This window comes from Felis catus, chromosome C1 (assembly GCF_018350175.1).
Source record: "Felis catus isolate Fca126 chromosome C1, F.catus_Fca126_mat1.0, whole genome shotgun sequence".
Classification (NCBI taxonomy): Eukaryota; Metazoa; Chordata; class Mammalia; order Carnivora; family Felidae; genus Felis; species Felis catus.
In genome coordinates this window covers 162,797,055-162,821,480 of record NC_058375.1, presented here as the reverse complement: position 1 = coordinate 162,821,480, position 24,426 = coordinate 162,797,055, and the positions used below count along the sequence as shown (strand labels likewise).

The 24,426-nt window shown below is 42.3% G+C and overlaps 1 protein-coding gene across 4 annotated transcripts in view; it reads left to right on the top strand.

Moving 5' to 3' along the window:
• Window positions 1-24,426, top strand: part of WIPF1 (WAS/WASL interacting protein family member 1) — a 125,974-nt gene that overhangs the window by 84,037 nt on the left and 17,511 nt on the right. For all 4 annotated transcript variants that reach the window (XM_045033962.1, XM_023259475.2, XM_045033963.1 and 1 more), the window contains 3 exons: window positions 13,285-13,373; window positions 17,344-17,473; window positions 23,194-23,355. In XM_045033962.1, the coding sequence (XP_044889897.1) occupies window positions 13,323-13,373; window positions 17,344-17,473; window positions 23,194-23,355 (343 nt within the window). In that variant the 5' untranslated portion in view covers window positions 13,285-13,322. The remainder of the gene's footprint in view (window positions 1-13,284; window positions 13,374-17,343; window positions 17,474-23,193; window positions 23,356-24,426) is intronic.

Genomic DNA, 24,426 nt, shown 5'->3' with positions numbered 1-24,426 from the left:
AGTTGGACAATAAGGACAAGTTCTTTTAAATAATTTAATGGTATAAGTAGTGTGTGCAGTAGAAAATGGGGAAGTGGTAAAATGGAGAAAAGGTTCAGGAAGATTGTGATTAAGAAAAGTAGAACAGGGGGCGCCTGGGTGGCTCAGTCGGCTGAGCGTCCAGCTTCGGCTCAGGTCATGATCTCACCACTTGTGAGTTCGAGCCCCGCGTCGGGCTCTGTGCTGACAGCTCAGAGCCTGGAGCCTGCTTCAGATTCTGTGTCCCCCTCTCTCTCCACCCCACTCCTGCTTGTGCTCTGTCTCTCTCTGTCTTTCAAAAATAAATAAACATAAAGAAAAAATTAAAAAGGAAAAAAGAAAAGTAGAACAGCTTGGTATACAGAAAGATAGATAAGTGAGAAGGCAAGAGAAAGAAGAAGACAGGATAGTGAGAGAGGGAGGTGAGAGGCTGGAAAGGCTGGTCAGTCAGTGTGGAAGCCACGTCCTTCCAATTCATTTGGATTGTGGGTCTTAAGTGTTACCCATTAACTTCATAAAGTTATGCTGCTTCTGAACTGGCACGTCATCTAGTCAAAACCCTTCCTTTTGCAGTCTAAAGAGGTTTAAATGATTTCTCTAGAATCCCAATCAGGCTTTTTGCTGTTCTTTGAAAAGTTCATACATGAGTTCATTGTTCACAGCTCTTTAATTACTCTAATATTTAAACTTTTAAGGATCATACAGACACCGGATAAAGTGCAGTGTTCCGAGAACTGTCCATGATAAAAAGGATTCCCTGGGGTCCAGCAGCAATCTCACCCTGCTCATTGATGAAATCAGATTCTAGATCTGGCCCATAGGCTGGAAGTTGTCCAACCTATGCTAAAATGTAAGAGGAAGTGAGCTCCCTAATTTCTGGAGCTTTCAAGTTTTATGCCCTTTGGAAGTCTGCTTAACATTTCATGAACATGTCACTTTACTTTCTAAGTTTCTGGCTGTTTAAATTGTGAAACATTTCAGTTTTGTTTAATCAAATTGCCATACATTTATGTCTTGTTGAAAAGAGCATTTCTCTTGAACTATCATAAATACCTCTGTCTGTATTCTGCAACCTTCACTCCTAAAAATTAAAACTGAAAAAAATACTAGAATAAGGAATGCCTTAATTAGTACGCTTTTTCTGAGAAATTTAAAATGCACTCTATACACATCTCCCTTCACCATTCATTTGTAATAAGGAGGTTTGCATGGATATGGACATGTGGGCTAAGGTTTCAATCGACTCCTGGTTTCTTTCTTATGGTTAAATAGAGGGGGGAGACAGTAGCATTTATTGAGCACTTGCTACATGTTAGGCTCTTTTGCTTCTTTTATTTAAAAAAAAATAGTGAATATTGTTACGCATTTGCCTTATTTCACTCTTGAATAAAATGGATTTAGTCTAAACTGGATTTAGACTATGCAATTTGCCCAAGGCCACCTAACAACTAAATGTGAAGTTTTCTATAATTCCAAGAGCTTCTTTCATAAATGCAATGTAGAGGCCACTAGGTGCCCTCTTGCAGTCATAAGACTGAGATTACAAATGCTTTGTTTTAAATGTCACAGCAACAGGGGCACCTGGGTAGCTCAGTCGGTTGAGTGTCTGACTCCTGATATTGGCTCAAGTCATGACCTCCCGGTTCGTGGGTTAGAGCCTCACATCGGGCTCATGGGTCATGTGTTCCAGCCCCACATAGCTTCAGATATCTGTCTCCCTCTCTCTGCCCCTCTCCCACTCACACATGCTTGCTTCTCTGTCTCTGTCTCTGTCTCTCTCTCAAAAATAAACAAACATTTTAAAAAAGGTTTAAAGGGGACGCCTGGGTGGCTTAGTCGGTTAAGCGTCCAACTCTTGGTTTTGACTCAGGTCATGATCTCACTTTGTACTGACAGTGCAGAGCCTGCTTGGGATTCTCTCTCCCTCTCTCTCTGCCCCTCCCCCACTCATGCTCTCTGTCTCTTAAATAAATAAGCTTAAAAAAAAAAACTAAAATAAAGTGAATAACCATAAGGAAGACATTTTCCTTCCAGCTCTTTTGGTCTTTTTAGAAGTAAATTTGGTGATACTTTTGCTTGTATTGTAAGACTACACTTTCAGTGATAACATGAATAAAATATATTGAGTGTGTTGACATATATGCTGGGGGTAAGGGCACATGGGTAGATCTTAATCCTCCAGTGAAACTAAATATGCTGGAAGATTTAGGAAAACTCTGGCTTTAAAATTTGATCCCCTTAAAGAGAAAACTTAGAAGAGATGGGAAGTAGTGGGAAGAAACTCGATACCTTTTAGTTATGTGGATAAGGCAGAGAAAGGCTTCCTTTCCCTTTCCCACAGCTAAACCATGACAGGTGGAACGTTCAACTTATCTTCATTTTCTCACTTTTAAAAGGGCTTGGATGTCTATAAATTTGCATTCATTTTTAAATGAAGCATGTATGACAGTGGATTTAAAAAATTATTTGACTTCATAGCAACCTTTATTTCCCTACCAGTTACTCTTACAGTGAAACTGTGAATTTGTGTGCTACTGATCATGACATTGTAGATGTTTCAAAACGTCTTCTCTGAAAAATGCCTTTCCCACTCCCCCCTCCAAAATTAACTGTTTATCTAAAAGAACTCTAAAGGAAGTATTTCTGAACTAGCCAAGGACGCTCTAAATACAGCAAGACACAAACCCTTACCATTGAGAAGACAACCCATATGCAGAATTTACTTATCGTCTTAAATGATGATCAAGAAAAGAGCAAGTACATTTTGAGAAATGACGGGTTCCGTGTACAGACAGCATGTGGTCCAGCTGGGATTGCGAATAACAGAGACCACTAACTAGATGCTGCTGCTGCTTTGCTTAAAGCTCGTTTCTTTTCTCTACCTTTTGCTTCCTCTTGAGTTGAGCAGTCTTTTGTTTTTCCTCTTTGTGTTAATTGCCTCATTGCCTACAGCCCTCTGAGCCTGGGCCTGCTGGAGGGTGGGGGTGGGGTGGAGCACAGAGATGTTGCGCTGTGACTCGTATCAGAAAATAGAAACTACAGGCAACTGCAGCTGTGAAAAGATTGTGCTGAAGAAACAGGATGGCTGTGGTTTGCTGTGAGCATCAATTTTCCTGTTGAGCATTTTAACAGGAAGTTGAAGAACAAAGCCAACTTCATCTTAATTAGTTCTAATGGTCTTCAGATCTTAAGCACATCCAACTAAGTTTGCATCATGCAAGAGTCTCTAAAGAATAGAATCCATAATAATTATGATAGGCATCCCCAAACTATGGGCTTTTTAAAATTCAGGATTTTAGTAGCAATTTGAGTTGGCTAAATGATTTTATTTCCACAGTGTAACTTGGAGTGGATTCATTGCCTTTATAATGAATGCTTCTACAATAACTTTTTATGGTTGTAATAACTCAATATGAATTTAAGAGCCTTTTCTTATTAAAACACTGTTGAGTTATATATAACTTAATATTTATTGGTCAAACAAATGTGCATGTGTGTATATAGAGACAGAGGGGGGAGGGGGCATATGTGTGTGTTCATAAGCTGGACGGACCTACATGAAAATGTTTAGAATATCTGTAAATTATCTGCCTTATTATTAACCCCAACGCTTTTTCACCTATAATTTAATGATTATTATTTTTTGATTTTATTTATTTATTTTGAGAGAGAGAAATACAGAGCATGTGAGCCGGGGAGGGGCAGAGAGAGGGAGAGAAATTCCCAAGGAGGCTCTGCACTGTCAGCGCAGAGCCCGACGCAGGGCTCGGACTCAGGAAGTATGAGATCATGACCTGAGCCGAAACCAAGAGTTGGACACTCAACCGACTGAGCCACCCAAGCTCCCCACCTAAAATTTAGTTTTTATCGAACGCTTCTTTCAGTGGTTAAATACAACTGTCATGTTTTATTTTCATCTTTGTGTTGTCACTCTTGAAACTAAAACAGCCGGTTGGGTTTATTTGGGAAAAATTGCAGTTGGGCACATGCAAGCTATGGCAAAATCATAGGCAAACCGTGAGATCAAAGGAGAGGAAGGTTACTTTACAGAGAAAAAGGAGGAAGTTGGAAGGGGCTGCTTTGATCGAAAGCCCGCTGGAGGAAAGTCGCAGCTCAGGTGGTGGCAGTTTTTCATTGGCTGGGCAAGAAGAAAATCTTCCTTCTGCCTGCTGGGGTAGTAAAGCAGGCTTCTTCCTATTGAAAAATGCTTCTTCCTGTTGGGGTCTGCAATTGAGGACATGTCAGTTGGGTCTGAGAGCTCCCTTTTCTGGCCTCCTGATTCCCTTTTATTTTTTTTTTATTTTGTTGGTTTATTTATTTATTTATTAGTTTTTTTAAAGTAGGCTCCACACCCAGGGCGGAGCCCAACATAGGACTTGAACTCACGACCCTGAGATTAAGATTAAGCTGAGATGGAGTCAGACACTTAACTGACTGAGCCACCCAGGTGCCCCTGACTCCATTTTAAATGAGGTTTCCATTATTTGATTCCACATTTCCCCCCTTTTGATCAAGATCTTTCCTTAAAAGTATCGCTGATCAAGAGTTGCCTCGTCCATATCCCTCACTGCCAGGAAGGAGCTTTCCTGGGTGTTGTGTCCCATATCAGAAGGGAAGTGCATAGCAGTTGGACACCATTTAAATCCACATTTGAGTAACAAGGAAGGTTAAGAGGGAGAATCCACAGGCATTTCCTGTCTCTTGTCAAGGTTGTACACATCGGAGACCATCTTGCAACACTGGGTTAGCATCACCTTCTTGCATATCGTTACTACAAAGTTTTGACAGGCATCAGGTACGGAACTTAAAAATAATTATACAAAACACAAAAACGTGACAATTCCAAATTGTATGATTCTGCACGCTGACCCTGGGCCTGAAGGTAGCCAACTGAACAAATCAAAGGAACGTGGAGAATTAGACAAAGCTCATGGTAGCCAATGTGCTTGTTTCCTAATTTTGTGCAACTGGGTTTCTACTTGCCCAGAGGAGTTCATCCATGTGCGGTACGTGGTGTTTGCCATCACACAAATGCCTCCTTGCTCAGCAGGTAGGTAATCGAAAGCTATGTGATTATCCAAAACTGCCTTAGCCAGCAATTTATGTGATCATTGTTGGGCTGCCCCTGCTTTGACTATGGAACCTGGCAGCTCTCCTGACTTTAGGGAGAGATGTCTCATCAAGCATTCATTAGCACTTACTCGACCAAAGGGTGAAGACTGTCTCTATGGAGACAAATCCAAGTCATACATGCCTCTTAGAAGTTCTCATTTTTAAAAAAATTTTTTGAAGTTTATTTATTTATTTTGAGAGAGAGACAGAAGAGAGTGAACAGGGGAGGGGACAGAGAAAGAGGGGGAGAGAGAATCCCCAGCAGGCTCCACACTGTCAGCATCAAGCCCCATGCAGGGCTTGAACTCACAAACCGTGAGATCTTGACCTAAGCCAAAACCAAGAGTCGGATGCTTAACCAACTGAGCCACCCAGGTGCCCCTAGAAGTTCTCATTTAATGAGCCATGAAAGTTTAGGGAGGTGGACCATTGGGAAGCTGCTCTTTTATTATGAGGAGAAAAGAGAGTGGTGAATACAGCCAGGACTGCACATAGGGCTCCCTCATAAGGATTAGCATTTATGAACTCATTCGTCAGTGTGCAGGCATTAGCAACCAAGACTCAAATACCATGTTATTATGTATTGAAAGTCTTCCTAAACATATGGGTATGACAGCCAGCTTACAAATGGTCTGACTTACACTGGCTGTCCGCAGTGTCTTTCTCATATGTGTGTGTGTGTATGTGTGTGTGTGTGTGTGTAGATATATATATATATATACACACACATATATATGTATATATATATATGTGTGTGTATATATATATGTGTGTATATATATATGTGTGTGTATATATATATATATACACATATATATATAGTAAAACCTTGGTTTGGAAGCATAATTAGTTCTGGAAACATGCTTGTAATCCAAAGCACTTGTATATCAAAGCGAATTTCCCCATAAGAATTTATGGAAACTCAGATGATTCATTTCACAATCCAAAAATATTCATATAAAAATGATTACAGTACTGTAATATAATACAAAATAATAAAGAAAATATAAAATATAAATAAAAATAAACAAATTAACCGGCACTTAACTTTGAAAACTTTCCTGGCTGGTGTGAGGGAGTCCAGAGGAGGGTTATTGTGTAGGACGATTTTCACTTTCACTAACAGAATCACTGCTATCTGTTGGCTCAATGGAATCTTTTTCTGCATGGGGGCCATTGTAGATGCTCCCTCAGATGTTAACTACAGTATAGTATTAACAAACTCTTGTCACATACTGTATTTAATGTAACTGGCAATAAGACAGCAGAGGAAAGGGTGTGTGTCTACAGGCAGCCTGACCTAGAATGAAGCAAAGCATTCCTAAGCTTATCTTGTATGGAAAAGCAACGGACTGTCCATAGGTGCTCTGAAGTGACAAAAAATACACGAGTGCCATTTGTGGGCACCTTCCAGAGTTCTGAAAAATCACTGATTTCTGCCAAACACCGTGGCCTGAGACCAAGTGTCTGAGCATGGGAGACCGCCACCCACAATCCCACAATGAGAGAGAGAGAGAGAGAGAGAGAGAGAGAGAGAGAAGAACCATTGGCTCAGTTGTGATCATGTGACATTCAGCATCACGTACTACTCGTATTGCAAGACATCACTCGTTTGTCAAGTTAAAATTTCTTAGAAATGTTTGCTTGTCTTGCAGAACACTCACAGAATAAGTTACTCACAATTGAAGGTTTTACTGTACATATATATACGAGAGAGCTCATTTCTCCAACCAAAGATTGGGTTAGATTGAGGCAGGGAGCAATGGTGTATGGATATGATAATCTAACCTTATGAAAGGGACCTGAGGAACAGTTTAGGCATGCAGTGGCATTTGGGATTCCAGCAAAATTGCTTACAGGATAAGCTAAGGAGTCACGTTGTCCTGACAGACAGAAGGTTCTGGTGACAAATCCAACAACCAGAGGAGTTTCCCCCTTTTGTAATGGATTGGGAAATGTAGATAAGAGCATTATCTGTCCAAGGAAGAAAGGGAGAAGATAGAGTAAGAAGCAACAATGAGAAAAGGACCTACAGGCCTGCTCCAGCCATCCTGAGAAAGCTGTCATCGGCTTCCATGCCTCAAAATCTTAGTTTCTGACCAATTGGTGTGCAGCTCCAGTCAGGGTTTGGTGCCTTTAGATGTGACATGAGAATCTAGGGGTCTATTCCTTGAAGTTTGGTGACACAGGGTTGGTTAAAAGTACTTAGTAGGGGCTCTTCGAGTGAGGTTGAAGACACTTTTGGAGGTGTCTTTTCTAATAGATGAAATCTCCAGGTTGTAAGGTGTGATGTTTAAGGTCTTCACCTCCTGGGAGCATGCAGTGAAAAAAACATTGTTCTATTAAAACATGGTCCTTTTCAATAGAAGCAAGTAAGCCTTTACAGTATTAGAGTATATCTCCTTTTATCAGCTGTCAAAAGACATGGGAGCCAGATGCATCAGGCACCCTGTGACATTCTCAGAGGATGAGAGCTTATGAGTCTCAAAAGGTTGGATCTGAGATCTAGAAGGACCAACAGCAATGCTTTTGGCCAGGTTATTTGAAAGGTCTCTACAAATTTTGCCGATCGAGTCTTACTAATGCTGTTAGTGCGTTGGACTAGCCCTGAGGATTGACGGTGTTTGGCACCACAGAAGAACTACAGAACCGGGCACGCAGCACAGACCTGTTGAAGCACTCGATGAGTGAAGTGAGTTCCTGGGTCACTGTGAAGCTTGAGAGGGGCTCCCCAGGTAGGGATAATCTTTTCTAATAGGATTTTAGCCACAAAAGAGGCCATAACCTGTCTACCAGGGAAAGCTTCCAGTCCAGTGAGAAGACACACAGATCAAGACTAAAACACATTTTTATCCATGAGATAGGAGGAACTGAATAAAACCCACTTGCCAAGCCTCTAACGGTCCATCGGGCAGTTTAAAATGCCTAGGAGCAGCATGGACGTATTTCCCAAGCTTGTATTTTACACAGGGAGGGCAATCAAGGTAGGCACTTTTTGCAGCCTTATTAATATTTCCCCACCAGTATTGTTTCATAAAGCCTATATCATCTTATCAGCAGACTAATGATTTCATGCACGTACAGTGGTTACTAATGGGAATTTGAGAATCTTTGGCAGGACTGCATTGTTATTTGGTTCAAGCCAGAGTTCTCTCTTTTTACTGAACCAACAATTATTAGATTTCCAATATCGTGTTTTCCTCTCCGGGGCCAATTGTTGGGCATCTCTTGTCAATTTTGGGGATTTTTTTTTTGGAGGAACTTCCTTTTGGACCATGAGAGGCTTGCTTATTTGTTCCCTGAAGACCGGCATTTTTGACAGAAACATCGGTTTTCTTCAGCCTCCAGGGAGTCAAGTCTGGAATGCCCAGTTATCTTAATACTAGCTACGGCAGCCGGCAAAAGTATGGCATCTAATAAAAGTGTTAGTTTTGTTCCCATTAGAGGTAAGGAAACCTTGCTGTTTCCATAACATCCCAGTCATGGGCCACCCCAAAGGCATACTGACTGTCCGTGTAGATGTTTGTTGAGTTTGCCTTTGGCTAAGGTTCAAGACTGAATAAAAAGCCTATAATTCAGCCTGTTGGGGTAAAGGTAAAGAAACTCTTTTACAAAGGGTTGTAATAGTGTGCCCGGCATATTTACCATTTTCATCCCTTGAATAAGACCCATCAGTAAACCATGAAAGATCTGCGTTGGTGTGAGAAGTTTTCTGTAAATTATCACGGGGAGTCAAAAGGTGCTGTGTCAGCCTCACGCAGTTGTGAGAGGCTCCATCATTGAAGAGGGAGAGGAGAGTGGCATGGCTAAGGATATGGCAGCGAGAAAGAGGTACATGATGAGCGGTTAGTGGGGAATTTCACGGGAGATGAAGCGACTGGCTGAAAGGTGTTGTGTGGTGAGAATTCAGGAGGGCCTCTGGTGCATGGGACAAAGATTGTTAGAGGGGGTCCCATGATTGTTTCTTCAGTGGCCTCAAGCAAAAAGGCAGTGTGGCAGGAATGACTCTGAGAAAAGGGAGGTATCCTCGTGCCTGAGGGTCCAGTTGTTGGCTATAATAATGCCCTATGGATCCATGACGGTTTCCATATTTTTTGGTGAGTGTTCCAAGGGCATTCTCTTCTCTCTCACAAAAAGGGGGAAAAAAGAACCTCCGTGATATCCGAGGGCAGGGAGCTTTATTAAGCTTTTCTTTAAGGTCCCCAAGTCTGTGTTATCCTGCTCTTCCCAAATAATAGGGTCAGGTTTGTTGTTGTTGTTTTTATTTGTATGTCGTTTATTTATGTATATGCTGTATGGTGTTGTTCGTTTATTTTGAGGAGGGGAGGGGCAGAGAGAGAGGGAGAGAGAGAATCCCAGAATCCCAAGCAGGCTCCATGCCGTCAGTGCAGAGACCGATGCGGGGCCTGATCCCGTGAACTGTGAGATCATGACCTGAGCCGAAATCAAGAGTCTGATGCTTAACCAACTGAGCCATCCAGGCACCCCCATGGTTTGTTGTTTTTTAGTAAAACATATAGGGGTTGGGCCACAGGAGAAAAGTTTGGAATCCAATTTCGATAGTAGCCAGGTAGCCTGAGAAAACCTCATAATGGTGCTTCGTTTGAGGTTTTGGGACGTTGAGGATACCGCTCAGCCTATCTGAATCTAAATGTAGCCCTTTTCCGAGATTTATCTGGGGTGGCTGGGGTGGGGAGCACAGGGGAGCAGGGAGGCTGGGCCTCTGTGGTCCACAGGTTTATCTGTAAGTCAGTTAGTGCACAGACAGAAGCATAATAGCAACAACAGAAAGTTGTAAAACAACTAGATGAAAGAAGCCTGACGGGGTGGCAGTCCCCTGAAAGGGTCCCTGTACCACAGCCTGGCCCCTGAGAGGTATCGGACAGAAGTTCAGTGTGATCTTTGCAACAGGGGACCGACTCACAAGAAGGGTTCCTGGTAATTGACCAGAATCTAGCCCTTCCTTGCTCGGTGTTAGGATAACGGGATGACAGGTTAGCTGGCGAAGGGGGAGTCTGATATAATGATTTTGAGGCCTGAGGGGCATTTCATCCACCAAGCACACAGATGATCTGTTCCCTGGAGAGCATCTTTGGGGCCCTGTGGGCGGACCTGGCCACCCCCTTCCTTGGTAAGCTGCTTTCTCTGGCTCTGTTAACACCATTGCTTTGGCTGCAGTGTCTTTCACAGTAAGTTGCTCCTGAATCCAATTTCCGATCCCCATCCTTCCTCCTGGAGCTAAGACACGTGTGACACTAAGGCCTCGGAAGGTGACTCCTGCCCCAATACAGGCATCATAGCACAGGCGCCCAGCACTGGTTACGCCGCCCACTTGGCCCCACAGGTGACTGGCTGGTGTCATCCAGAAAAGGCCAATTTAAGGAACACATTTTAAAAGAATCTGTCTGAGACCGTCTTTTATTGAAAAACAAATTCTGACCTAGTCTACAGGTGTCAGCCCTTTACCTGCCTAAAAATGCTTATCTAAAAACAGCAGGGATTGAAAGGATTGGATGTGAATGAATTTCTCTCTTTTGGTGAGTTCCTTAGACTCCCTGAGTCTCAGTGTCCTCTGGAAGGTGTGCGGAATCATGCTAGTTTGCAATGTCACTGTTACAAGTTAGCGATGTTCTAAGTGCCTTCGATCCACTTGATGGTCAGTAACCGACAGCTATTGTTGCTGCTGTGGAGGCTCTAAAAATTCATTTTCTCAGTGGTCCACTTGGAACAGAACTGTTCCAAACTGTCTTCATTCCCGCCATCCAGCGGCTCTGATACGTCCAGCCATGTCCTTTTAGCTCTTACATTCCCTTTGGGCTCACAGAAAGCAAGCCATCTAGCGATACTTGAAGAGAAAGTATTTGTTTCAGGGTGTAAGTTTTACACACTAACCTTTAGTGCCTGAACGGAATTAATTTTTTTAATTCTAAATAAATCGTTTTCTTCACTTAAGAAACATTGAGAACAAGAGCGCCTGGGTGGCCCTGTCAGCTAAACACCTTACTCTTGATCTTGGCTCAGGTCACCATCTCACAGCTTGTGAGTTCGAGCCCCACGTCGGGCTCTGTGCTGACAGTGTGGAGCCTGCCTAGGATTCTCTCCTCTCTCTTTGCTCCTCCCATGCTTGTGCTCTCTCTCAAAATAAGTAAATAAACATTTTAAAAAAGGGAGAGACATCGAGAACAAAAGAAAGAGAATTCTGGTGTTTGAAATTCAGGACACATGTTCCATGTAGTTCAGGTGGTGAGTGTCCCAGGCTGCCCACTGGTTTAAGGCTCAGATTCTGCAACAGGCATCTCCTATTTTAGTGCACATGGATCACCTCGGCATCTTGCTAAAATGCCGAAACAAATTCAGTGGTGGGGAGAGGGACTGAGATTTGACATTTCCAACAGCGCAGGGTGATGATGCCCTTGCTGCTGACTAGGACCGCACTTGAGTAGCAAGGACTGGGTGGGAGAAGACGGGATTACTTAGGGGCGAGAAAGTGGGTGAGGCCGGCCCCGTGCTTGGGATCTGGGGCTTTGGATGAGACTCTGGAATGGGACTCCGAGGGGGGTGGGTTTGTGGCTAGGGAGCTCCTGGGAAACTTCCTTGCCCCGTGGTTTCTTCAGCTCCTGATGCTTGCCAGGCTTCCCCCTTCCCACTGCCACTGGCCGGGTTTTCCCCGCACTCTCCCACACCATCACAGACTCTGGCTTTCCTCTTGTTCCCAGAGCTGTCACACTGTGCACAAAGCTTTTCTAGTGAGGTGTATTTCTAGTAAACAGCCTGGGAGTCAGAGTTTGGGACCTGGTCTCTTTTTCCCCCCTCTTTTTAAAAACTTAGATCCTGTAAGGAAATGCCAGGTAGCACAAAGATAGGAATCCAGCCCCCTTGCCCATCTTCCCTGCCTGCTTTACTTTATCCCTGTCCTCTTTCTTGGAAGACTGTAAGACCTTTGCAGGCAAAACCAGAAAAAGATTGGTCTGTGCATTTCCACAGTGTGTGCCCAGACCCAGGCGAATGCCAGGCATCTGCAAGAAGACACGCAGTGAGCAGGAGCAGGAGAGCAAGATAGGATGTCGTCATGGAAATGAGTGGGGATGAGGAGGCACTTGTACATCAGATTTGCCAGGATTCATTTCTAGCAGTTTTAAGACCACCTTCCAGCTCACTCAGGCCCCAGGCCCAGATCCCTCCAGGTGTCATTCCCCCGACCTGTTCTGGCAGGTGGAAGAATCAAGTGTGAGGGGCCAGTTTTGCTTCCATTGTCTTTGTCCATCTTGGCTCAGAAACCTCCTCTGCTAGGATCCTTCCAGAAAGGTAACATCTTAGCAATGTTGTAAAGGTAATTCCCATCCCTTATAAAACTTGGCCTATGTGAATAGCTGTCACTTTGGTGGTGGGAAGGAGGGAAGGAAGATTAGGACAAAGTGTTACTAAAAAGTCTAGGGGCCTGGGTGGCTCAGTCGGTTGAGCTTCTCACTCTTGATTTCAGCTCAGGTCATGATCCCAGTGTCCTGGGATCAAGTCCCCTGTCAAGCTCTGCACTGAGTATGCAGCTTGCTTAAAATTCTCTCTCTCTCTCTCTCTCTCTCTCTCTCTCTCTCTCTCTCTCTCGGGCACCTGGGTGGCTCAGTCGGTTGAACAGATGACTATAGCTCAGGTCATGATCTCACGGTTTGTGAGTTCGAGCCCTGCATTGGGCTCAGTGCTGTCAGCAAAGAACACTCTTCGAATCCTCTGTCCCCTTCTCTCTGCCAACCGCCGCCCCCCCCCGTGCTGTCTCTCTCAAAACTAAATAAAACATCTAAAAAAATTCTTGGGGTGCTTGGGTGGCTCTGTCGATGAAGTGTCTGACTTTGGCTCAGGTCATGATCTCACGGTCCGTGAATTCAAGCCCTGCCTTGGGTGGGCTCTGTGCTGACAGCCCAGAGCCCGGAGCCTTCTTCGGATTCTGTGTCTCCCTCTCTCTCTGCCCCTCTCCCACTCACAATCTGTCTCTCTCTTTCTCAAAAATGAATAAACATAAAAAAAAATTTTGTTTTAATTCTCTCTCCTTCTGCCCCCTCTCCTGCTTGCTGTCTCTCTAAAATAAAAAAATAATAATAAAAGTAAATAAAAAGTCTAATACATGACCATATTTTGTTCCTGTTTGTTTTGTTTTTACAGATTCATCGGCAAGGCTGTTGAAAGTGTAACTGTCCGAGATGCCCGTCCCTCCCCCTCCGGCGCCCCCGCCCCCACCGACGTTTGCTCTGGTGAGTAGCTCCTCACCATCCATCACTGATGCACAGAGCAGGCCAGATGAAGGCAAGCCTGCCACGCATGTATTTGTTTTCAGTGTATTCGCATTCTGGGTAAGTGCTGTGCGGCAGGTTTTCCCAGTGCAGGTGAGCCAGACCCTGAGATCCCAAAAGGTTGGTTGTTAAAGGTCCCAGGCAATGCCAAGTACACGTGTGGGATGTGCATTCACCGGGTTTCCTTCCCACACACCAGCCCGAGACGTGTTCACAGGGGTTCTGCCGGGTGTGCACTGTTTCCATTCAAATGGACTCAACTTCTAGCCTTTAACTTCTGGATAGGACAGTCCAGAAACCCAGGTCTCTGTATGAAATGCATCCGTTAAAGCTTCCTGCAGACTCACTCTTTTCTTTTTCTCTGCCTTTTCCCCTTTATTCCCACCTGTATTTTTAGCAGATATCATCCACCACCCCCTATCCCTGTTTCCCCCATACTCATATCCTGCTTTAAAACTGTCCTTGCATTTAAATGTCCACTTTCCAATGGAATATCTTCACTGGGCTCCTCCTCATCTCTTGATAGACCTGTCCTCAGAAATTAGTGCACCCTCTTACAGGAAACCGGTAGCCCTCCACGTAGTGATACAGAAAGGTTCACAGACACACCCCATTGCCCCATTAACTCCCTCAGCTTGTGAGGCTTCCTCCCCACTAAGGAGCCTCACAGCGATGGGTCCTTCATTTCTCATTTGAGGAAACTGAGACTCGGGGAGGAAAAGTCTCTTGCCCAGGCTTCCACAGGACACATTTACAGAGTCCATCTGAAGCTGGAACCTAGTTGGAAGAACAATTAGTTGGCTTGTTGCTACTCAGTGTGGTCCTCTGACTGCTGGTTAGGGGCCCCAAGGAGATAGTTACAGAAATTGAGAGTAAGCATGAAGATACACAGCAATTTGACAATAGTATTGTGTCTGTCGTGTGTCTCTTATTTTAACTAATTCATGTTTCTACAAATTAACTGTTACAAAAGTTTCAGTCCAAGATGCATTGGAAAAAAAAAAATTTTTTTTAACTGGTCCCTCACTCAGAGAAGTTTGAAAAGTTCTGATCTGGCTAACATAGCAGGCTTGTTTATCTGTATTTCCCCAAGAGTGGTTTTATACCACTAGCTGGGTAAGTACATGATTATTTTTTTTTATTTTAATGCTCATGTAATGATTTTAATGCATGTTCTAAAAATTATAACTAGCACATCAAACTGAGGGTTTAATAGTGAGTTAATTTAAAAGAAAATATTCACCTGAAAAATAGTATAATAGTATAGTGGACTGAATGAAAAATACTAAATAAATAATACAGGTAGCTGAGAAGATACACAGGTTATACAAGTTGCACCAGAGTGACTGAAATGTATCCTATTAACTCATTTCCATCCATTATTCTGTGACTGAAAGCAAGATCCTAAAGAAATCGGATATAGAGATGAGCAAAGGGAAAGGGGGGTTAGTGGCCATCCTAGGGCACTGTCTAGTGGGACAGTTCAGTTAAGGGTTCTTGACTGCAGAAGTAGCACCCAAGGATGTTGGGCACCAAGATAAATTCGGAGGCATAACAGGAGGCCGGTGGAAATTGCTGACCCCAAGGTGGTAAGAGAGCCAGTGCTTAACCTCTCTGGGCCTCAGATTGTTTTTTGTTGTTTTTTTTTTTTTTTCATCCTTAAAATGAAGACAGAGAATTTTAAAAGTTCTTTCTAAGGGGAACCTGGATGGCTCAGTTGGTTAATAAGCGTCCGACTTCAGCTCAGGCCATGATCATGCAGTTTGTGGGTTCGAGCTCCACATCAGGCTCTGTGCTGACAGCTCAAAGCCTGGAGCCTGCTTCAGATTCTGTGTCTCCCTCTGTCTCTCTGTCCCTCCCCTGCTCATGTTCTCTATCTAAAACAAATAAACATTTAAAAAAATGTTTTTAATAAATAAATAAATAAAAGTTCTTTCCAAGATGTGTTGTTGAGTTGAAAAAAAGTTTCAGAGGAATGGAAGGTGACTCCATTAGCAAAAGTGAACTGTACACATAAAAAGCACATCTGGAAAGGAGTGCTGAGAAGCTGCTGTTAACAGGCTTGCTTCAGGGGTGTGTTGGAGGCAGGTGGGGAAGGGGCACTTTGTTATTTTTTTAACTGAGATATATAACTGGCGAGGAACAGTTGTGTACGTTTAAGTCATACAAGGGGTTGATTTGCTACAGTTATGTATTGCGGTGTAATTGCAACCTTAGCTTTAGCTGGCCTCTCTTTCACATCACATAATTATCATTCCTTTTTTTCAGGTGAAAACATTTAAGACCTAGTCTCTTAGCAACTTTGAAGCTTATAATACAGTATTGTTAATTGTAATCACTGTGCTGTACAGTAGATCTCCAGTGTGTATTCATCTTGTAGTTTGATTTTGTGCCTTTTAACAGCATCTCCCCAATTTGGGCAAAGGGGCATTTGTTGATCCCACATTTACCCTTCTGCCAAGTTACAGGGAAGGCTGTGGGGTCAGACAGCCAGGGTTTTTGAATCCTACCTCCTCCCCCTCTGACTAGCTGGGTGACTGGGGCAAATGATTCCACCTCCCTGTGCCTCTATTTCCTTGTCCGTAAAATGGAAATAATGACTCACAGGGTTGATGAGGACCAAATGAATTAATACACATAAAAGTTCTAAAAGCAGTGCCTGGCCCGGGGGAAAAACTATATAAATGATAACTGCTGTTATTATGAGCAAATAATACTCTGTAATTATTTCAAGACCCTTCCAGCTTAACACAGAGATTCCATGTAGCCTGCTTCCGGGTTTTCCTTAGCTTTCCCTCTGCCTCCGACTCTGATACTAAATCGCTGGGTGAGGGCTCCAGCTAAAATGCCCCAGCTTTACCTCTTGTGCCCCTCGCTGGCTCCTCTGGAGTCAGATCCTTCAAGAAGGGCCGGGGCCAACCTAGAAGGTCTCTCAGGTCTGCTGGAAGGACCTTTGGGTTTGGGGAAGCCAAGTGTCCCTAGGGCCAGGCCAGACCAAGCCAGTTTCTACATGTGGCAGACACAGGCACATGCCTACTTCCGAGTCCTGTGTGCTGGGCTTCTTGTGTCCCCATTCCATCAAATAACCCTGAGAAAGATCTCAATTCCACAGCGAGAATCTTTCCTAGGAATTCTGGAAAAGGGAGAAAATACCTAAACATTTTAAACCACCACCTTTGTCCACCCTGCAATCTCTGTGAGCCAAGCTTTCAAAGGGATTGGACATTAGAAACACCTCCGGCAAGGGACTTCTGGGAACTTTTTGGGATTATGGGCATGTTCTATATCTTCATTGTGGTGATGGTTACATGACTGTGTATGGTTGTCAAACTGGTGGAACTCTACACTAAAAGAGTGATTTTACTACATGTAAAATATACCTCAGGTCTGGCTTAAATTAAAAAGAAAAAAAAAAGTCTTCGGCAATGTAGAGAGAGGGAATTATTTTCTAAAACTTTGGTGGATTTGAAGAACAAAGAGCTGACCCTTTGTGCTAGAGGCCATTTGCCCCTTGCATCAGGTTAGCTCTAAAAGATGTGAAGGAGAAGCTGATCTTCAGGGCACGTTCTAGAGGGTGAAGCCTCGTGGTATCCAGCAGAATCCTCTTAGACTTAAAATTCCCTTCTCGTCTCTTCGCATCCATCCCTGGCTCTGTTGGTTACGGCCAGACTGTGGTCTGAATTTTTAGAGACTTTTATCAGGGACTGACTCTTCCTGCATTAAAAATGAGTGTAATTTATTGCTGCATCTGTTCCCAAATGTCTGGGTCTTAAAAAGAATGACATCGGATCTAAAACTTGTGGAGAATTTACAGCCTATTGCCAAGAACCTCAATAACAAGCTTCCAATACTCTAGCTGTCCCCACCGAGTGTTGTGGTACATGATTTTTAATTCAAGACATGAATACAAGTGTGCGTGCTCTCCTTTTAGGCCAATACAGAAAAGCCTACCTTGAATAAGTCCGAACAGGCTGGGAGAAATGCCCTTCTGTCTGACATCAGCAAAGGGAAGAAACTGAAGAAGACTGTCACCAATGACAGAAGTGCACCGATATTGGACAGTAAGTGAAAAAAGCTGTTTTCCATGGAGATACATGATTTATGGCCTAACCATCAACCCAACCCTACCCTTCCAGAAAGATTTTTTTTTTTTTTTTTTTTTTGGTTAACAACAGCTGCAAAGCTAGCAAAATAAGGGACTTGTATCACTCAGTGTAGCCACAGCTCCGGCTTGGGTTCCCTCTAATGCTGCAGGAAGCCAGTATAATAACTCTTTGTCCAAGGCACACACAGCAGCGATTCTCTGAATTATTCACAACACTTTCTGGAAGTTAACCCGTTACTGTTTGCACCGCAGATCAAAAGGCAGCGTGCAATATGGAAAGAGCCCTAGAATCGGAGGACGTAGGTTTGAGTTCTGGCACATCCTTCCCTTACCATCTCCGAGCCTTACTGTCTTCAGTTGTAAAGTGGAGATAATATGTGTTCTGCTGCTCTTACGGGCGTGCCGTGAGCATCAGACAAGACCATGCAAAAGTGTTTTGTGGTCTGGAATGTGTCATTCAAGTGTAAGATGCGATTTTCAGGAGCTGGGAGAGAGAGAGGAAATGAGATCACAACTTTGCTTATCTATCCATCATAAGTCTGAGATACTTTCTAGAACAAAGCAGGGTATGTATAAACAAACAGGGCTCCTGTTAACATTTACAACAGAATGAAAATGTACCCATGACTAGAATCCACTGGTAGTTAATAACCAGGCCTCGAGACTGTCTCCTCATGTTCCTAGACCTCTCCACTGTCAGCTAGATTCCCCAAAATACATCCTACACACACATCCCGTTTGGACTCCATAGGAAATAGACTGACTTTCCAAAATCACCAGAGGGAGCCTTGTAGACATTGGAAAGTGATACAGGATTTTAGCCAAGTAGAGGATTAGAAGTGTTTAGGAGGAAGTTCTAGGAAAAGCACCTAATGGGTAGAGAAGAAAGAAGGCGAGAACATGGGTGTGGAGAAAATGGAAAAGAGGAAGGCCAAGACAAGGCTTTTACATGTTGCTCTGTTACCAGGCTCTGTGTCACAGAGGAGAGAACACCAATCTCCAAAAGCCACTATGGGGTATTTCACCTTTGACTTGACACAGTTACCTCTTAGTCAAAATGCCCACAAAACTGATATGGTATTTTATAACCCCTTAGTCCTCTTGATTGGTACCACAAGATTCTCCTTGAGGGGAGCCCGGCACCACTCATCTCTGGGAAGCCTTGGTCCAAAGCTGTGTGAGTCATGGTGCCTGTTTGTGGGGCCAGAGGAGCTCCACAAACTGCCAACCTCTGGGACAGAGTTCAGTTGTTCTCTCCACTCTGGGAAGGGGCCTAGGGCTCGACAGAGGTAGATGTGAATTCCCCACTGATGTTGAAGAAGACTGCACAGTTTAGTGCCTATTCCTGAATCCACTATTGGAAACTAATTGTGTTCTTCAAGGTCCTCTTCTCCTCCCATTAAATGGAAATAAATATTAGTTCTTCTCCTTTCCAGCTGCTCAATGATGTTTATGAATGCACTTTGCTAGGTGGACACATGATGCAACCCAACGCATGCCCTTGTTGTCCATGCACTTAATGGTCTCCTGTATTGTTCCACAGGCTCTTTGCAAGTGGCAAAATCCATCTATAGTTTTTTATTTGTTTCCAACAGAAATTTCCCTGGGTCCTATGTCAAAATGTGGACCATCGTTGTATATAACTCTTTTTTTTTTAAGTTTACTTATTTTTATTTTGAGAGAGAGAGAGCATGCACGCATGAAGCAGGGGAGGGGCAGAGAGAGAGGGAGAGAGAATCCCAAGCAGTCTCCACGCTGTCGGTACAGAGTCCGATATGGGGCTCAATCTCACGAACCATGAAATCCTGACCTGAGCTGAAATCAAGAGCTGGACACTTAACTGACTGAGCCATCCAAGTGCCCCATACATCCTATAACTTAATTCAGCCTTATTCTGCAGTGTGATTACTAATGAAGTAACCTGGAGCCAATTAGTTATTCTCAACTACTTCAGCTTCTCTATCTGGAAGGTGCACAAATGTTTCTGGTTAAGAAGACTGATGTATGATGTCTGATAGTGATCATCAGTCTCTTTGAGTGCCATGTAAAGGCATCCTATGTCAATGCAATGTTCTAAAATGTATCATTAATTAATGAAGAATATTTAAATGATGTTATTATTGGTAATAATTAAAATGTGTACTTTTATATGGAAGCAATTTTGCATACACTTCTAGAAATTATTATTGTAATTTTGTTTGTTAGGTGAAGTAATCAGTTCACTATCAGACTATTTCTTCTATCAGCAGAGCTCCCATAGGTAGCCCAGAAAGCTCTACATCTAGAAAATATACAGAACTACACAGACTTATGATCAATCTAATCGAGAAAAAAGGAAAACACAAATGAATAAAGTTTAGGACTCAGAATGTAGATTAGTAAGAGATTCAAGCAAACCTTTCTAAAATTAAGGATGCTATGATGAATTTATATGCTAAAACATGTTAAAATCTTAAAGAAATTAAAATTTACCAAAATTCACTCATGAAGCTTCATTGAGCAAGAGAAAAGTTGAAAACTTTATCAGGCTACTTTCTCTCTCAAAAGGTTTAGAGCCAGACAGTTTTATGAGTAAATTCTTCCAGATTTTAAGAAACAGCTCATTCAAGTGCTATACAAATTATTCCCAAACATAGAAAGAGATGGAGAGCTATCTGATAGACTTAATGAGACTAGCATTATCCTACCCTCAGACTTGACCAAGGCAACGCAAACACAAAAAGAAAGCTATGTATCAGTGTCAGGGGACATGTGCAATGTTTGGAGGCATTTTTAGTTGTCACAACTTGGTGAATGAGGGGTACCTACTGACATCTAGTGGGTAGAGGCTATGGATGCTGTAAACATTCTATAGAGAACAACACAGCCACCCACCACAAAGAATTATCTGAGGGGTTCCTGGGTGGCTCAGTTGGTTAAGTGTCCAACTCTTGATTTTGTCTTAAGTCAAGCCCTACATCAGGCTCTGCACTGCCATCAGAGAGCCTGCTTGGGATTCTCTCTCCCTCTCTCTCTGCCCTTTCTCTGCTCTCTCAAAATAAACAAACATTTAAAAAAAATTATCTGACCTAAAGTGTCAGGGGTTTCAAGGTTAAGAAACCCTATTATAGACTTATGATCATAGATGGGAAGATACTAATTAAAACCAAAAACATATAATTCAATAGTATATTAAAAGAATAATTCACCGAGACCAGGGTTTATCTCATTTTTAACATTAGAAAGTCTACTAAGCCATCATATCAAATCCATATCAGATCATGAATAGGCATTTGATAAAATTCCATGCCATAAGAAAGTCGTTTTTTGTTTTTGTTTTTAAGTTTATTTATTTGAGGGGTAGGGACAGGGCAGAAAGAGAATCCCAAGCAGGCTCTGTGCTGTCAGCGTGGAGCCCGACACAGGGCTCGAACTGATGAATTGTGAGATCATGACCTGAGCCACCCAGGCACCCCCAAGAGAGTCTTAAAAACCTAAAATAGAGAATCTTTGCTGACTGTGAATACTTAGAAGGGAAAAAAAACCTATTTCAAACCAGTAGTTAGTTGAAACATTAAAGGTGTGCTCATTAAAATCAAACTGTGGTTGTCTTTAGTTTAACAGTATTAATAATTTATATTGCATAGAAGTCCAGTCATCAGAGTTATTACTTAGATAAACTAGAACTAAGATAAGATACACCGCTATTAGAAAAGAGGAAGCAAAACCTTTATTATTTGCAGACCATATGTCTAAACTACTAAAAAATCCAATAAATGTTTTTTAAATTTTAATTTAGAAAATATAGCAAAATGGTTTCTTAGATGTCAAATGAAATTTTCTGATGCCAGTGATAACCAATTACAAAAGGGGAAACAATTTCAACAAACAAAAATGTATCAAAGGAACCCTAACAAGAAGATATGTGACCCATATCTTGAAAGTTATGTATCTTCACTGAGTAAACCAGAATCCATGGGAGAATCTACCATATTTCCAGATGGTCTAAATATCATACAAGTATCAATTCTCCCCTACTAATTCGTAGATTTCATATACTACTCTAGAAAGTTTTCCAGGGATAGAACTTTCAACAATGTTTAACCTCATAAATACAGACATACATACATAAGTATTTTGTCATGAGATCCTTTTTTAAAAAGAGAGTATAATCATGGCTCTCATACAGATATAAAAAGAACATAAGTCAGGGGCACCTGGGTGGCTCAGTCAGTTAAGTGGCTGACTTAGGCTCAGGTCATGATCTCAGGGTCTGTGAGTTCGAGCCCGGCATCAGGCTCTTTGCTGACAGCTTGGAGCCTGGAACCTGCCTCAGACTCTGTGTCTCCCTCTCTCTCAGCGCCCCTCCCCTACTCACATTCTCTCTCTCAAAAAAAAAATAATAAATAGACATTAAAAATTTTTTTTAAAGAACATAAGTCAGATATTTCATTTAACTCATTAATTAATGAGGGAAGCAGTATGTTACCAGTTCAAAGGAGAATTCAAAGTACCACACTCATTAGGCAGATCAGAGGGGAAGTTTACAAATGGGTGCAAAATCCATCAGTAATCAATTTCATGCCACTGAATACAACTAATTTACGTTTCTATGGACAATTATTATCAGTTTTCTACAATTTAAAGAGTTGTAAACTAGCTCAAAGACCTGGAAAATAACCCAAAAGCCTAGACAGGATACTTAGTAATCTTTTTCTTTTTCTTTGTTGTTGTTGCTGTTGTTTGTTTGCCCATTTCAGAATCTTCCACAGTTTTAGGGACATAAATGTAAAATAAAACAAAATCTTTGTACCATCTTAAATTGCAGGGATTGTTTTTTTTTTTAATGTTTAAGCCTCCTGTTGGGCTTTATCATATTAAAAATTTGAAATCAACCCATAAGGCCATCAAATAAGTAGATGGTCAAATAAACTACAATATATTCATGTTCTAAAATGCAACGCAGTCCCTTAAACTCATGTTTTCAAAGATAATGACACGGGAAATGCTAACAAAAAAGTGTTAAGTGAAAAGAGCAGGCTAAAAGCTTTTTAGTGAATCTGGTCCTAATTTTAAGAAAAAATCCATAAAATAGAAGAGTACTAACAGGAAAGAATACGTCCTAACAAGCACACTAGTAAGTAGCTAACAAGACATAAGTACTAACAAGAAAAATACTTAACTTTTTAATTTCTTAACAAGTACTTAGAAGTAAGTACTAACAAGAAAAAATACAAAATAACCTCCATTTCCAGGGAGTAAAATTATGAGATATTTTATTTTCTTCTATTTTTACAGTTTCCTTTCTTCTCACCTCTCATTGTGTCTCCCCCCTCCCCCTTTGGACTTTCTTTGAAGATTCTTTTATTTACCAAATCATAAGATACAGATGTTAACTCTATAGCAGCTCGCCAAAGTGGGGTGTGGGGGTAAGTCATCAGCTATTACTGATTCTCCGGCCGGGGACCCTGTGACTGCCCTGGAGTGAACAGAAACCCCACCCTTTTCTGACCAGGGGTAGGGTGAGTCCTTAAAATCCTGCATTTTAATGAAATCCCAGTAGGCCCCCACAGGCCCAGTTTGAGCTGGCTCCCAGTTTGGTCCTCATTGTTTATTGTTTACTTGGACTCAGGCTGTGAAGGACTCCAGTGATGTTTTCGTACATGGTGAAGAGACTGTGTTTTCTTCCTTCCGCAGAGCCCAAAGGCGCTGGTGCTGGTGGCAGTGGTGGCTTTGGTGGTGGCGGAGGCGGAGGTGGCGGTGGCGGTGGCAGTTTCGGAGGGGGTGGACCGCCTGGTTTGGGAGGACTGTTCCAGGCTGGGATGCCGAAGCTGAGATCCACAGCCAACAGGGAGAGTGGTAAGGACAGTTTCTTTCTCACTTAGTAACAAGATGAGGCAGAGTTTGGTGGTTGGAAGGCTTGGCAGCCCTTCTCAGGCACTGTGCCCTTTCAAACATTTTAGGTGGCTTGAAATGTTAACACTGTTTTATAAAAAAGACTCTATGTAGCATCTTTTTTTTTTTTTTTTTTTTTAAATCAAAATCAGACAGCTCCATTGAGCTGTCAAGTATTTGCCCAGTGTCCTTGGGGTAACTTGTACTTTTTTGTACTTTTCTAAAGGGTGAGCTAGAGTGGGAAGAAAAAGAAGGAGCAAATGGAACTTGCCGTCCCTGGAAAGTCTGCCTGGTGACCTGGCAAATTCACCTTTCTTTGTGAGGTAGCCTGACCCAGCTGTCTAGTATAGTAAATACTTGTGGGCCACTTTTCAAACACACTATGGAGCATGTTCTATGCAATATAATTACATATTGCACTAAATCTGAAAAGGTGTTTTGCATGACAGACATCTGGCATTTGAGGGCCAGTGATTCTAAATATTCTCTGCAGGGACACAGGGAAATGAGTCCTACAGGACTGTCTTTGAACCTGACGGCAGAGAGAAAAATTGAAAAATCTGGTCATGACCAAATAAAAAACCCTGCAAAGTGCATAAGGCTTGATACATTTTACCATAAAACTCTCTGTATTAATGTTTATTATGCTGGAAGACTTTTCTTTCTAATTCTGTGATCGTTTAATGTCTGCTGGGAAAGTATGAAATTCTCACAATCATATGAAGATAAAGCCACTGAATCCTCAGGGTTATCTGACTAGTTAGTAGTTGAATGGTCAAAATCGAAAAAGAGGCTTGATAACATGAGAGATTCTATCTTGCCAGACCTGCATTTACCTTTAAATTTACTTATTTAAAACCCACTTCAAAAAGGAGGAAGCTGACAAATGCAGACATTCAGTACTTTAACAATAGGTGAAGAAATTAAGGCAAAAGATAACTGCAAATAAAATAAGAAAATGAAGGGGTGCCTGGGTGGCTCAGTCGGTTAAGTGTCTGACTTTGGCCCTGGTCATGGTCTCACTGTTCATGAGTT